At 49.3% G+C, this 15,711-nt stretch overlaps 1 protein-coding gene across 3 annotated transcripts in view; it reads right to left on the reverse strand.

The window, feature by feature from the left end:
• NTN1 (netrin 1) overlaps window positions 1-15,711 on the reverse strand; it is a 211,383-nt gene that overhangs the window by 84,893 nt on the left and 110,779 nt on the right. For all 3 annotated transcript variants that reach the window (XM_075903483.2, XM_075903482.2, XM_075903481.2), the window contains exon 3: window positions 371-559. In XM_075903483.2, coding sequence (XP_075759598.1) covers window positions 371-559 — 189 coding nt within the window. The remainder of the gene's footprint in view (window positions 1-370; window positions 560-15,711) is intronic.

Here is a 15,711-nt window from a genome sequence, read left to right on the forward strand (position 1 = left end):
TCTAAATGGCAAGCACAGCTTGGAGTTTGGGTAAGATCTCTTTAAAAATATGGCCCAAAACATCTTGAAACATACACTGCAAAATCTTTCATCCTCCAAAGAGAGATCAAAGATGCCTTCAAATTCTTTGTCTAAATAGGCAGGGCTTGGTAGGTCTGGTGAATATGCCTGGAGAATGAGACGAGGAAGGAGAAAACAAGGGGCTGAAGGAAGAGATATTTTTGTGGTTTGGCCTTTGAGCGGGTGGAGTGGGAACAGGCTAACTACAGAAACAACCATGGAGATAGACAGGAAGGGAAATGGGAGTAGGAGGCAGGAACAGTCTGTTCAGTATCCCAGCCATCACCTTCGGCACCCCTTCACTACATACCTTTGCATGCTTTCCTATGGGTGATCGGCTTGGTCATATCTCGGTAGTAGCCCTCTTTACAGTAGTGGCAGTGGCGTCCTGCTGTGTTGTGCCGGCAGTTTAGGCAGACCCCTCCACTCTTGCGGCCTGAAAGCTTGTAGAGCTCCATGTTAAAGCGACACCTCCGGGCATGAAGGTTACAGTTACAAGCTGGGAGACAGGAAACAAAAAGCAGAAAAGTTGCCACGTGTGGTACACGAGTCTCATGAGCCAGTGCAGAGCTGGGTCCCTCCCGGTCTCTGGATTCCAACTGACAGATTCAACCCCTGATCGTGAGGAACCAGGATCTCAGTGGGCCATGGCCCAAATGTAGGCTGGTGGTGAAAACCAATCAGTTGTGTTGCTCCAGACTTACACCTGGCAATGGTTCAGCTCCTAGACAGCGAACTCCTCGGGGCTTGAGTGACATTAACCATGTGTCTGTACAGCAGCTAGAACAATGGGACCCAGCCTGGTTGGCCCTTTGGTGCAACATGCATGTTCAATTTAAAAAGACAGCTATTTATTATGTTCATTATCTGGTGCCAGAATACCATGGGAAGGGTTGTTTTCTCAGCCTGAAGGGTAGCAAGCCACTGGAGAAACTAGCTCTGGCTAGTATATACTCCTGCTTCTGTAACTTCCATTCCAATACATCTGATGAAGTGGGTTTTTCCCATGAAAGCATCTGCCCTACTAAATCTGTAAAGTGCAACAGGACTCCTCATTGTTTTAGTGCCTGAGGGTGTGTGTAGCCCGCAATTAAAATCTCACGGCTGGTTTTGCCAGATGACTCAGGCAAGAGGGACAGTTTAATTACAAACTGAGACTCTCTCACCTTGCAGGGTCCTAGATCCCGTGCTCCAGCTCAAGCCTGAGCATCTCTGCCACAATTAAACATCCTCTTAGCACAAGCCCAGTGCGTCTGAGTCAGCTGGCATGGGCTTGCTACAGGGTATTAACTGCAATGTCAACACACCCAGAAAGATTTGAAGCTGAGTATTGGAGACTCCTGAGGAAAGTGTGGGGAAGCACGTCAGGAGGAGCTATCCCGACCTCAAAGGTTAGACCTGTGACAACACACCTCCATATTTTTATGGAAATATATTTATGAATATGCATAACTTGGATATGCTTTATGTAAAAGAAGGCCAATAACCTATCACTCAAGAGCCTGTGATCCCTTAAATGTGTATATTCTGTGTGTGTGCATGTGTCATTCTTGTATGTGAAGTTAGAAATATGAAGTGTAAACCTGCTTATTAATCTAGAATTTCTAATGAAACCAATTAGTGGTACTTAAAGGGCTTAATGGCCCGGTGCTCAAGGTAACGATCTGTGAATGGGTTTTCCTTCCTGTAAATCCAAGCTGAGGTTGGTCCTGCAAAGACATTTGACCATGCCAACGGGTGCTGGAATCCACCTTGAATTTGGTATTTTTCCATTGGGATGGGGACAGTTAAACAAAGGGTTCTTGCCCTGGGGAAATTCTATTTAAGGAATGAGAAGCAATCAACAGTTCTCTTTAGCTGGCTTTTGAAACTGCCTGACCCATCCTAAGATGATACACAGAAGAAACTAGAAAACAAAGAACTCTAAGGACACGAGAATCAGTTAGACCCAGGCCAGAGAAAAGATTGGCTCTGTTTGAAGGATTTTATCTGGAATAAGGACTAGGGTAAGAAATATGTTTATAACTATCGCCCTTAGTGTATTAGAATTTTGTTTATTTTAGATTAATAACATGCTTTTAATCTGGCGCGTTTTGTTTATTTTAGATTAATAACTTGCTTTGATCTGTCTGTTTTCACTTGCCATCATATGCTTTTTATACTTAATTAAAAACACTTTTGTTTATTATCAAACACAGTTTAAATAATTGTTGCCTGAAGGGCAGGGGGAGGGGCGGGGATGGAAGCCTTGGCTGTGTATCTCTCTCTTTCACTGATAAAGAGAGCAAACCGAGCAAACCCTACGAGTAGAATCCGGTTCACCAGTACGTAAATATTCAGCTCATTTCGAAGACCCGCCTCCTCTTTCCCAATACTATTAAAGTGTCAGAACCAAATTTACCTTCCCCCCCACTCCCCTCCCCCCATAGTTAGGTGGGGCTCAGTTTGCGTGCACTCTAAGTAAGGGTTTGAAGTAGTTCCTTCAAAGCTCCCCCCTTTCTGCCATCTCTGGAGAGGTTTGGGTTCCACAGCCTCACAATTTACTGTGTCTATAGATCCTCGTTAGGATGCAAGCTCCCCCTCTTTCACGCCAGCCCTTCTCAGCCTGTGGAAGGGATTAGCCCAGCCTTACAGTCTTCACTAAATACCAAGCAATCCTCTCTGCTGACAGTTATGCCATGATTGAATCTGCCAGGAGATGCTAGATCTCTCTGCCATATGCAACCTAATGTCAACCGGGTGGCTGTTTTTAACAAGGGCCAGTACAAAAGAAAACTAAGAAGAGAACTTCAAAAGCTCAGCCCCTCCCCAGAGCTGTCAAGAGGCAGTTTCAAGAACCGTGGGCTTTGCGGAGCATTTTACAACTTGTTTTCTTTTCCCTTTGCTTTTATTTGCCTTATGCCATTGAACAATGTAGCAACGCAAGGCAAACCCACATCTGGGCCTCTCTCTTCTGCAGAGTGAAGGTGTCAGAGCTCTCCGCTCGTCACCTTCCTTTAGACCAGAGACGTCTTAATCCCTCATTCCTTCCTGTTTACCTCATGCTGCTTGCCCAAGACAAAGCCTTGTGGTATTCGTTTAATTATCAAATTTCAGCCTAAAAATTAGTGTGGCTTTTTTTGGGGGGGAGTGGGGGCAGTCACTGCTCTACTCCTGACTTGCAGCCTATCCCTACCGGGGAGCAAACTCCCGTATCTGCCTAGCACAACAGGACAGAAGAAGTTTCCTCTGTTCTTCTTGGGTCCTTTGTTTCCTTCTCCTGGGTGCCGTGAGGCCTGCTGGGACTTCAGCTAGCCCCCTCCACTCCCAACACTGCAACTCTGCCTTGGGAATTAAAGATCTTTCTTCACAGCAGAAACCACACTGAGATTGTCTTTCAGGATATGCCCAGCCAGGGCAATCAGTGAACACCAGCCAGCTGTGAAACATCACCCCAAACCATCTCCTTAACTGTGCCCGCCGTTCTGCTGAGCCCGCCTGCTGGAAGGGGAGCTGTAGCCACCCTGCTAGGAACATGGTAACCTCTGGGGGAAGGGGATGTCTGTGTAGGGCTCTGCCTGCATGACAGACGCAGTGACAAACAGGGCAAGGGCAGCTAAAGAGGCTCTTGACAAAAATAGCACCCATGCATCCGGCGCTGTCTGGGATCTTTTCCTGCAACTTTTTTCTTTCTTCTGCAGGAACAACAGCAAGAGGACCCGGGGGGAAGAGGGAGGGGGTTGCACTGTTTGTGAGGGGAGAGCATTGAAGTGTTCCGTTTTCAATAAAGCCCCAGGATTACCGCCCCCCACCCCCCGTGCTCTGCCAGAGCCAGCCTGTGGACCCTGCATATCCCCCTCTCCTAAGGCAGGGGCAAACCCCGGTTACACCTCATCTCCCTCCCCTGCAGCCAGCCTGCCCTTCCCTGGAGTCCCCTTCCCCCACCCCCACACACACTGCTCAGACTCCTGTTAGCTTCAGCAACAGACCAAATGGGTCCCTCCCTCCACTCACACGCCAGCAGCAACTTCCACAAGCTTTGTTTCTCCTTCTCATGCCCTCTGCCTCCTTTATCTGCTCCTCATCCTCCCGTGCGTCTGTCCTCTGTGCCGCAGCTGTCCAAGGGTCGTCGTTCCCCGCAGCTAGTGTCTGGTGCGCAAGGCACCCTGCCTTGTGAGCAAACCTCAGCATTGCTGGGGGGAAGGATGGCACCAGAGTGCACGTCTCCAACTGTGTCCCACTCAGATATAAAACATGGGCACAAAGAAACTTCTTCTAAAAGGGCGTCACAAGAGGGAGGGAGAAAAATTGTTCTTCCTGGCCTCTGAGGGCAGGACAAGCAGCAATGGGCTTAAACTGCAGCAAGGGAGGTTGAGGTTGGACATTAGGAAACATTTCCTGCCTGTCAGGGTGGTGAAACCCTGGAGTAAATTGCCTGGGGAGGTTGTGGAATCTCCATCTCTGGAGAGATTTAAGAGCAGGTCGGACAGACGCCTGTCAGGGATGATATAGACAGTGCTTGGTCCTGCCATGAGGGCAGGCGACTGGAGTCGATACCTCTTGAGGTCCCTTCCAGTTCTAGTGTCCTAGGATTCGAGGATTCTATGATTCCCTCTCCCTTCCTTTCTGATCCTGGAGAAGAGCGGGAACCATGAACCGTAACATTTAATTTCCCTGCCTCCTTATCCTTGCTGTGGAATGAATGCCAGGGAGCATTGGGCAGTGCCAGCTCGGGGGGGCTTTTTCTTGGACCCCCACTGCCATAATCATTACCCGATTGCACTCTGCAGCGCACACACACACACACACACACATGCTTGCGCCCATTTATTTCTCCCCCTTCTGTTGCAGAAAGCACGGCAGAAAGAAAGGGCAGCCATTGCAAGAGCAGCTCGGACGGGCTCTGATTTCATGAGAAGACGGGATTGATTAGAAACGATTGTCTTCCATCCTGTTCCTGAATGCCCGGTGGCTGACTGCTCTGGAGCTGTGCTCAGCTGGCCTCTGGCCAGGACTAACTGGCAATTACAGTACTAGCCTGCTGTGCTTTATGTTGCCCGTTGGGAGAGGTTTGATCTGACCGAAAAATAGCCGTGCCATTTCTCTCTTACAATCGCATGCAGAGAGGGTGGAATAATGGTGGCAGGTTGAATAAGGCCGAATGCTAAGGAGCATCTAGGCCTAGTAAGAGACATATTGGGGACAGGTCTGTCCCACAGGGCTATCCCAGAGCATCCTTAAAAGCATGGTTCGTCCTGACACACAGCTGGGACTGGATCCGGGCTTCAGGCTTCAGCAGAGCAGGGCTGGAGAAATTTGAAGATGGTTGGCTGCCATCAGCACCTTGGCCATGTGCTAGTTGCCGGAGCCGATCATTTTGGAGCTGTGTCTCCCAACGCTGTGGTTTGTACATCAGATATTTTCAAAAATTTACAGCCAAAAGGGACCATTAGATCACCTACTGTGACTTCCTGTGTCCAAGCCTGGCTGGAGAATTTCACCTTTTCCCTTGTGTTTAGCCCAGGAACTTGAGTATAACTGAAGCATAGTTTCCAGAAAGGCCTCCAGTGCAGACATGAGGTGAGAATCCACCACCTTCCTTAGGAGTTTGTTCCAGTGGTTAATCATCCATTTGTACCTTATGTGGCACTTGGTTTTGCCTATCTGTAACCACCAGCCACTGGTCCTTGTTGTACCTTTCTGGGCTAGATTAAAGAGCTCTTTGTTACTTGGCATTTTCTCTCCGGGATGGTACTTGTACCAGGCGATCACATCACCTCTCAGGTTCTCTTTTCCTGAGCTGTGCCCTCAGGCTATCCAGTCCTTGGTATGCTATCTGCCAGCCTAGAGAATCCCTTCCTTTGTCAATAGGAATAACACTTGCTAATCTGATCAGCAAATGCATAGCAGATGCCCAAGCCTACAGGTTAAGTACCAAGCAGACCTGAGTCCAGGGCCATCCTGACCCGTACGCAAAACACGCAGCTGCATAGGGCACCATGAAATTTGGGGCACTAAATTGCTGCGTGCTGCCTATGGGCTCTAGCAGTCGCCAGCCCCATCTCTCACGCCCCCCTCGCAGGGTCAGTGCCAGGAGTCTGGTGGCTCCCAACCCCATCTCCTGGCCACCCCTTCAGGGCTCAGTGCCCAGCCCCCGTTCACCAAGCAGTGTTCGCGGGGCCAGAGGATTCACGGAGCAGGGAGCAGCTGGAGAGAAGTTGAAGCAAAATGCAGGACAATGTAGCACTTTAAAGACTAACAAGATGGTTTATTAGATGATGAGCTTTCGTGGGCCAGACCCACTTCCTCAGATCAAAGTGGGTCTGGCCCACGAAAGCTCATCATCTAATAAACCATCTTGTTAGTCTTTAAAGTGCTACATTGTCCTGCATTTTGCTTCAACTACCCCAGACTAACACGGCTACATTTCTATCACTGGAGAGAAGTGGCACTGTCCCCTTCAAAGTGCTACTTTTCTCTGGTTGGCTGTGCAACCGCATGCTGCTCCCCCAGCCTGCACCTGCCTTCCCGTCTGGAGCCCACCAATGTGAACTCTCCAACTTCCGAGTGGTGGGAATCTGGCTTCCAGCTTCAGCGCTGGGGTGGGAGATAGCTGTCTCCAGCTGTGTGGTGGCTTCAGGCTCTAGGCTTTGTTTGTGCCACAGCAGGCTCCATCCGTCTGCTGGCCTCAGTGCTTTGGGCTCCACCACCAGTCCTGGGCACATTCCCCCACTCCTTGGCCCTGGCCACGGCTGCCTCTCTGTCTACCTCCATCCCAGGCTTAATGTGTGCTCCCTCAGTTTGCCAGGTCTGAGTGCATCAGCTGTGAAAAGTGGCACTGGCATGCTTGTTAATATCACTTTTCACAGCCTCCCAGCTAGCTAACAAGTCTCTGCTATGACACGTGATATTAACAAATGACCAATATCACTTGTCAGACTTACTAGCTAGCAAGACTAAAAGAAACTGCACTCAAAAAAGCAAAAGAAACAAAACCAGCAGAAGATAAGAACATGAAAAGCACCTTTCTCGTGTTTCTTGACTGCTTGGATCCAGTTAAGGATAGAGACAACTTACTGCACATTAGTATTATTGAGTGTAAAAAACATCCCCTACATAAATTAATTACAATGATTTGAATGTGTATAGCTGCATACTTATTTACTTTTCCTAACATTAATCAAGCGTTTTAGGAAAAATTGCCAGAGTGGCAATGTTGTGGCGAGAACCCCTGTTTTAGAATGCCAGTAGGTGTTTCATTGTGCGCTGTTGCTTACAGCAAGGCTGTGTCTACACTGGCGCAATCTCGTGCAAAAGTGGCCGCTCTTGCGCAAAAACTTGCTGCCTGTCTACACTGGCCACATGTTCTTGTGCAAGTAAACTGACGTTCTAATGTATAAAATCAGGGCTTCTTGCACCAGAACTCTGATGCTCCCATTCAGGAATAAGCCCTCTTGCACAAGAGCTCTTCCTGAAGAGGCCAGTGTAGACAGGCAACATGAATTTCTTGCGCAAGGAAGCCCTATGGTTAAAATGGCCATCAGAGATTTCTTGTGCAAGAGAGCATCTACACTGGCATGGATGCTCTTGCGCAAAAGCACATATCTTGTGCAAAAGCACATACCAGTGTAGATGCTCTCTTCTGGAAGAGTTTTTGTGTGAGAACACGCCAGTGTAGATGTATCCCTACTGTTTTCTCCAACATCCCCCGGGGTCTGACTCGCCCTACGTTGACTAATTTGATTCAGCAAACATGCAAATATTTCCATCATCTTCTGCTAGAAAAGGACTTTGGACAACCAGACCAAAGTGGAAACTGGCTAGTAGCAGCTAAATGCAGATAGTACAAAATAGAGAAAACCAAACCTTGGAAGAGCCCGAGGTTTAGTTTAGGGCTGGTTGAAAAATTTCAAATGAAACCTATTCCTGCTAAAAAATGACATGTTGTCAATAGTTTCCACAGCACAAGATTTGTTTTGGTGGAATTTTCCATCAGGAAAACCCAAACATTTCACTTTGGGTCAGGTTTATATTCATCTCTGAATTTGCATGAGCTGCCGCAGTGCCCCATGGGAGTTGTTGTTCCAGCCCTTCACGCTCCTATTAGCTCCAAAGGGCCCTGCTTCCCGGGAGAACGGTATCCTTCCTGGGGCACCACAGTTTCAATCAGCACTACTTTAGTGATGCATCCCAAAGTCTGGTTGCTCATCAAAGCCAGCTGGGCTTGCACAATTCGGCTGGAAATCTCCAGTTCAGCCCGGAACACTGATCAGCCTATGACCAAAGGGAAGAAAAACTCTTGTAAAAGCTTTTTTGAACCTTGCCTAAGGTTCAGATTGTGTTGTAGGTGGAGAGTCAGGCTGGGGTTTCAGCTGCAAGTTTGGGTCGGATTTTATTTGATCTAAGTAAGTTCTATCATCCCTTGGGAGAACCTGCAGAAAGAGGCAGTGCATTGGCTAGTGTCTGCTGGCCAGGGCCCAGAGGGAAGGGGGGGGGGGAGTCTGGGAGAGTGTCTTGGGTTCCCACAAACCAGCTAGTCCCATGAAGAATGGGTGGTTTCATTTGGCATAGTAGTTTGAGATTTTAAGTGTGGGAAAACATGAAACCAGAAGCTGAAATCAATGGTCCCTCTAATTGTTTCCATATGTGTGCAGAATAAAATTTCTGTGCACAAAGGCATGTGCAGATGTGCACCACTAATAGACGCATTCTGCAATGTTCCCTCTTATCTTTTCCATCTTTTTTCCATCCATGCATGGAATAAATTGCATTTGCACGCACCAAGGCATTGGCAAATGTGCACCACCCATGGAACACAAATCTAGCAGTGAGAACTCTGCTAATCAGTTGGGCGGCCTTTGAAGCTCTCCTGAGTGGCCGGCCAAGCACACAGCTTACAGGGAACACTAGCAGAAATGCAGAGGTCCTGAAACTCCACAGCACTTTCCCTGCCCAGAATGGCAGGGGCTGGGTGTTATCACTTGACACTGACACCCCTTCTCTGGCTCTGTAGAGTAAGGCCTGAGAATAATGGAGCAGCCTGCTCACTACCTTCATCGGGGCAAGCTCACTGTGTCCTGGCATTTCCCTTTCCCCCTGTGATGCAGACCACAGGGTCCCCGCCTGTCTCTGGTGCTGCCAGAGACCCCGCCTGGAAGGAATCGAGGGGTTTCCTCAAAGCACAGAAGGATCCAGCAATGATTTCTTCAGCTGCCATCCCCGGAGGAGACACCAGCCTCATCCCATGTAAAGTTCCCGGCTACGTCTACACTACGAGTTTTCTCGGCAAAAAATATGCTAACGAGGGAGTCGTTTGCACGAGTCATGATCTCATTTGCATATTTTCTGCCGATCTGTTTTTGCGCAAACCCAAGCAGTGTAGATGTTTTCTTTTTGCTTTGTCTGCAAGACCGGTACACCTCCTTTTTGGGGCATAAGGATCTTGTGGAAAACGGGGTTTGTGCACAAAAAGAAAATGTCCACACTGCTTGGTTTTGCGCAAAAACGGATGGGCAGAAAATATGCAAATGAGATTGTGACTCATGCAAATGACTCCCTCGTTAGCATATATTTTGCCGAGAAAACTCGTAATGTAGACGTAGCCCAGCGGTTCCCAACCTTTTCCACATGGGGACCCATTTTGACAATGCAGGAAGACTTTCTGGCCCAAGGCAATTCAAAAATGGGGGGAGGAGGGAGGGCAGATCCACCTGGGGAGACACTTGGGGTGTGTCTAGACGACATGTCTCTGTCGGCAGAGGCAAGTAAAACAGGCTACCCGACATAGTCAATGAAGCAGGGATTTAAATATCCCCGGCTTCACTAAAATAAAAATGGCCGCCGCGCTGTGCCGGCTCAGCTGATCGTCGGCACAGAGCGCGAGTCAAGACGCAGATCGGTCAACAAGGGAAGCCTTTGTCAACTGCTCCTGTAAACCTCGTTTCACGCAGCGGCCATTTTTATTTTAACGAAGCCGGGGATATTTAAATCCCCGCTTCATTGACTATGTCGGGTAGCCTATTTTACATGCCTCTGCCGACAGAGGCATGTTATCTAGACACACCGTTGGTGACCCTTTTGAAATGTAATGGCGACCCGTATTTGGGTCCTGACCCATCGGTTGGGAAACCCTGATGTAGCCCCTGTGACCCAGTGCTTTGGGGGTGGGGCTGGGACATGGGGCAGCACGGGGCCGACATTTCAGGGGAGCTCAGCAAGTCATCTCTAGGGAAATCCCTCAGTGTGTCCCACTGAAATCCACAAGCGTAGTCAGCAAGCCTGGGGAACAGGCTTTGGCCTGGGGTTCCCGTGTTTCCTGTCGGGATGACATTTGGGGGTGAAAAGGCCCAGGGAATGACCCACACGCAGCCTGGCAATGGCTAGATGAGCTAGACAGCAACATGAGTTCTCGCTGCCCTGGGATCTGCCTGGCCTCTGAGCTACGCAGGGCCCGCAGTGGTGATCTGGCCTGTCTGTTCCTATTCGCTGTGCTGGCTGAGGTGCCCCTGCCTGGCACAGTGGTTCCACCCAGGAATAAAGCAGTGTGATCCCACCGCTGGCTGTTCCTCGTCCCCCGAGACGCTTGCAGCCCAAAGCGAATGCAAAGGCTTGCCCGGGGCGCTGTGCTGCATGTGCTGTGCAGATGAGCAAGGCTTGGGGGGTGGTGACAGAGATGCTAGGCTGCCTGAGCGAACCCACGCCGGGAAAACAACACATCAGAGCCGCATGGCTGCGGGCAGCGTGGGCTCCAGCTTTCCCCGACAGTCCGACTGCCAGAGTGCAGAATGGAGCCTCTGCCTAACAAACAGCTCTGCCTTGGCCGAGCCCACGCCACCATCGCTTTGAACATGGGCCGCAGCCCTCACAAAGAACGGGCGCTGACTGAGGACGCGTCGTGACTCATTAATGTCAAACAGAGGAATGTCCTGGCAGTGCCTTTGTCCTAGGCGGCGCCAGAGCCATCTGGTGTGATACCACCTCGCCCGCCTGCACCGCACGGGGCATCGGGAGGTGCGATTGCCGTCGGGCAGACACACCAGAGCTAGCTTAGATGCTTCGTGACCACCTGGAAGGCATTGGGATACTGATGAGCACAGCAGGAGAACTTGCAGGGAAGGGAATGAATGAGTGCAGAGTGTTTGGATTAGCAGCTAACGAGCTGTGCTCATGGAGGTCTGATCCGTCAATGGCTACAAGCCAGACTGGGAAGGGCTTGAGTCCCTGGCCTCTGTTTGTCAGGGGCTGGGAATGGGCAACAGGGAGGGATCACGTGATGATTCCCTGTTGTAGTCCCTCCCTCTGGGGAACCTGGCATTGGCCACTGTGGGCAGACAGGACACTGGGGCAGGCGTCTTTCCAGAGAAGCTTTTCCGGAAGAGATCTTCTGAAAAAACGTCTTCCGAAAGAGAGCGTCCACACAGCCAAAGTGCATCGAAAAAGCCATCTGCTTTTTCGAAAGATCGCGCCCACATGGAATGGGCGCTCTCTCTCATGTCAGCTGTGATTACTATGGGCGGCCACCAGGGCACCTGTGCTTTTTCCTCTTTCCTCTTCTTGCGAAAGAACTCCCTCTTCCCCGTCCACACACGCCTTTTTCCAAAAGAACTCTTTCCGAAAAAGGCTTCTTCCTCGTAGAAAGAGGTTTACCAATGTTGGAAAAACTCCTCTGTTCTTTTGATTTTTTTCCCGAAAGAACACGATTGCAGTGTGGACCTAAGTGAAGGTTTTTTGGAGAAACGGCCCTTTTTAAAAAAAAAAAAAAACTCTGTAGTGTACATAGCCTGGGCTAGATGGACCTTCTGTCTGACCCCGTCTGTCTGCTCTTACGTTCTGACTCAAGCAGCGGCCTGCACTCCCTGAAGAGCCAGCCAAAGCACCCCACGCATGAGTTGTGTGGGGACGGGACTCAAGTGAGGTGAGGGGCAACACTCGCATTGCACTTTGAGTTCACTGCTGTGAAGCCAAGCCCACCGGTCGTAATCAGAGTAACGAACAGGCGCCTCTCTGGGGGTCAGGGCTGCCCTGTCTTGAAGCCACAGCCACTGCTACAAGCTGGAGCTGGGTGACTAGCTCAAAGCTGTCAGCCGTGAAAAGTGGAATGTGCTTCCTCTCTGCGTGCAGCCCTTAGAGCCTCTTTCCCAAACAGCTTCACTTACTGGCAGGAAGTTCAGAGAAACAGAGGGGCTGGTCTCCACGGGAAAGTCACACCAGCATAGTTACTTTGGCCCGGGGTGTGAAAAGACACACCACTGACTGACGTAGCTATGGCAACAAGACCCCCAGTGTAGACACACCAATGTCAGTGGAAAAAGGCTTCTGTTGACATAACTGTCACGTGGAAAGGTGGTGTTCCCACCCTAACAGAACAACCCCTTTGATAGGTGTAGGCTGCATCAATACTCTGGACTTAATGCCAGTGTAGCTCACAGGTCAGGCCTCTATAATGCAGACATATGGCGTTGTTATTCACTCTCCCAAATCAGACTGATTTCCCTGCCGCCAGTCAGAGGACAGGAGAAACTCAAGGACAGTTGGTTCCCAGTCCCCACCGAGGAACACAGTTCAATGTTTGGATAACAAAAATTCCGCTTGTCAGAAATCTACACACCAAGGTCAATTCTCTGAAAGTACCTGGCAGATCATTTGAACAAATAGGTTTGAGAAAAGCCTACGCTGCTTGTGAGCGATTTGCAAAGAACCAAAAGAATGAAGCTCAGCCAATGAGTTACTCTGAGGCTTGTTTTCTCAGCTCTAATAATGACCCATCTTTGTACACGTGCTACAAGAGCAAGGTTTTTTTGATACCTCAGATGTCTTTGGAAGCTGACGAGCAGTCACCACAAACAGAAAAACCATTCCCTTTCGACCGTTCCAGCGCCCCGAGGGGCATGCAAAAAAGGTTGCATAATAAAAGTGCAGACTCAAACCACGGCCAGTAATGGAAACCTGTTTTTACTGGGATTTTAAAAATGTAGGTTAACTTTACAAGAATACATTGTTTTCGTAGCTGCCTCTTCTCTTCTTGGGCCGAGACAGGACTGGAGTGCTAAAATATCAGGAGGTATTCTCAGTCTATCCACGTGGTATTTCTGGCCTGGCAGGAAGCACCGAGAATGGCATGAGAGAGACTGTTCCTGTGAAACTTACAGTCTGATTCTGCAGACCCAAAATGTTCAGATAAAAATCCAAACTCAGAACGTTTCAGGTCTGCCCAGATGACAGCTGGCAAGCAGGTCTTTCAAGCCAATAAGATTCTATAGCGTCATATGCTCCTAACTTGTATTCTGTGAGGCACTTCCAATCACATAGGCTGGCTTCTTTAGGACTGTAAGTGGTTTATTAAATGAAATATCAAATAACAGTGATAATATCTATTTCCAGTTACAGTTTTCTATCAACTTACATTACATTAAGAGAGATTAAGAAGACTGGAACTTTTCATCTTAGGAAAGAGGAGACTAAGGGGGGATAGGATAGAGGTCTATGCAATCATGAGTGGTGTGGAGAAAGTGAATAAGGAAAAGTTGTTTACTTGTTCCCATAACATAAGAACTAGGGGCCACCAAATGAAATTAATTGGTAGCAGGTTTAAAACAAACAAAAAGAAGTTTTTCTTCACACAGCACACACAGTCAACCTGTGGAACTCCTTGCCAGAGGATGTTGTGAAGACTAGGACTTTAAGAGGATTCAAAAGGGATCTAGATAGATTCATGGAGGTTAGGTCCACCAATGGCTATTAGCCAGGATAGGTGGGAATGGTGTCCCTAGCCTCTGTTTCTCTGAAAATGGATGACGGGAGAGGGATCACGAGAGGATGACCTGTTGTGTTCCCTCCCTCGGGGCATCTGGCATTGGCCACTGTCAGCAGACAGGACACTGGGCTAGATGGACCTTTGAGCTCACTCAGTCTGACTGTTCTTATGTTCTAAGCTGAGTACAATTTTGCAAATCTGTGCCTGCCCAAGAGGAACGAGCAGAACATAGTGCATAAGTCTGTGCAGGTTCAAGACACTTGTGCACCTCATTACTGGACCACCTATGCGTGATGAGAAGTGAGTTCCGTCATGGAGCTCAGTGCTCGTATTAACAGCGTGTTAACGGCAGAGAGGGAAGCTAATGGCGATGGTGTGATGATGTGGACACTGGTTCACAAAGAACAGGACTGCAAGCCCCAAATGGTGACCAGACTTGGCCAGTTTTCCATTCACCCGGCCGGGCTTGAACTGAACTGGCAGGCTGGAGGGAATTCTGTTTCCTGTGATGATTCCCCCTTTTGCCTTCACTGTATACTTTGCCTCCCCAGTGCCTTGTCTGTGAGGTTTGCAGAGCAGCACAGTCAAAGAAGAACCAATGGCTGCACAATGGATTTCAGCCCGAGTGAGGATGCTAACGTGGCACTGGATTTTTTTAGCACCCTGCACAAATCAAGAGACTTAATGCTTGCAGTGAGTTGCAAAGCGCTGTGTATATCCAGCAGTTCATACTCCAGCCTAAGGCAAGAGCTAATGCAAGGGTTATCAGAGAAAGTACACAGCAGCTGGCCCCTGAACTTCCGGCTCAAGCTAAACTCTTCAGTGTTTGTTAAGTGTTTATTTAGACTCCAATTGGAATCCACTTGGGAGCAATTTGTCCACTTAAAAACTGCTTGCCCCTGTCCTTACACTCTTATCTGGTGCGGATCTGAGCCGCAGTGTCCAACAGCCCCAGGGAGAGAAACAGAGCTTTGGGGTGGAATACGCTTCCTCCAAGCACGACTTGTTATTGCCACCAGACACCTCTGGAGCATTGCAAATATACAGGATGGTTGACAGAAAACAGAGGAAGCCAAGTTCCCAGCCCCAAAGACTTTGCAATCGCTCAGCTATTCAACCTCTAACATCTAGTGTCCTCGAGCTGCTCCAGCAAGATGTTAAGGAATGAGCCCAAGGCACCCGATGCAGACCTGGCTTTGAAAACCCCACGGCTGAGACGTGTTCTGAGCCGGACTCTGGTTCAGACCCACCTCTAAGACGGAAAGGCCAAGCCCTGAAACTGGAGGTAGGCGATCAGTCCAGCTGTGGGCACAGGGCTGTTACAAATGTCATTTTTAGGCACTTTGCCAATCACAGTAGGAGCATTTTGCCCGACCAAAGCCATCGTGGGGCTGGAGTCTCAGGTGAAAGTGCAGATCAGTAAGCCGAGTGTTAGATGCACTGGGAGAACGAATGCCGGGCTGTCGAACACGACAAAACGAGTTCATTCAGAGGCAAGGTTCTAAGAGACTTGAAAGCACTTGATAGTTTTCATTAAATCACCCAAGATAATAAAGTAGCAAAAAGACAGAAAATTATACATTGAAGTGAGCCAGATGGGCCCTTCGGGTGGGTACGCAATGGTGGGGGTGGTAAGCCCCAGCACCCTGGCCCCACTCCCCATACAGAGCGCCAGGCACAGTGGGGTCACCCCCTGTGCCTGGCCTACGAGATTGCCTGGATGAAAAGTGGATGGGCCACGGCCCACTCGGGCCCACCTGTGGCTACGCCACTGAATCAAGCATCCCAGAGAACCAAGGGCAGAGTTTCCCGGGCAAGGAACACAACAACAACCTTAACACTGCTCCTAGAGTGGCCACTGCTCCTGTAGTTTGTCACTGAGGAAGCTCAAGTAACATAAGAGGCGGTAAAACAGCTTG

Source organism: Pelodiscus sinensis, chromosome 20 (genome assembly GCF_052426305.1).
Source record: "Pelodiscus sinensis isolate ZL-2025 chromosome 20, ASM5242630v1, whole genome shotgun sequence".
NCBI lineage: Eukaryota > Metazoa > Chordata > Testudines > Trionychidae > Pelodiscus > Pelodiscus sinensis.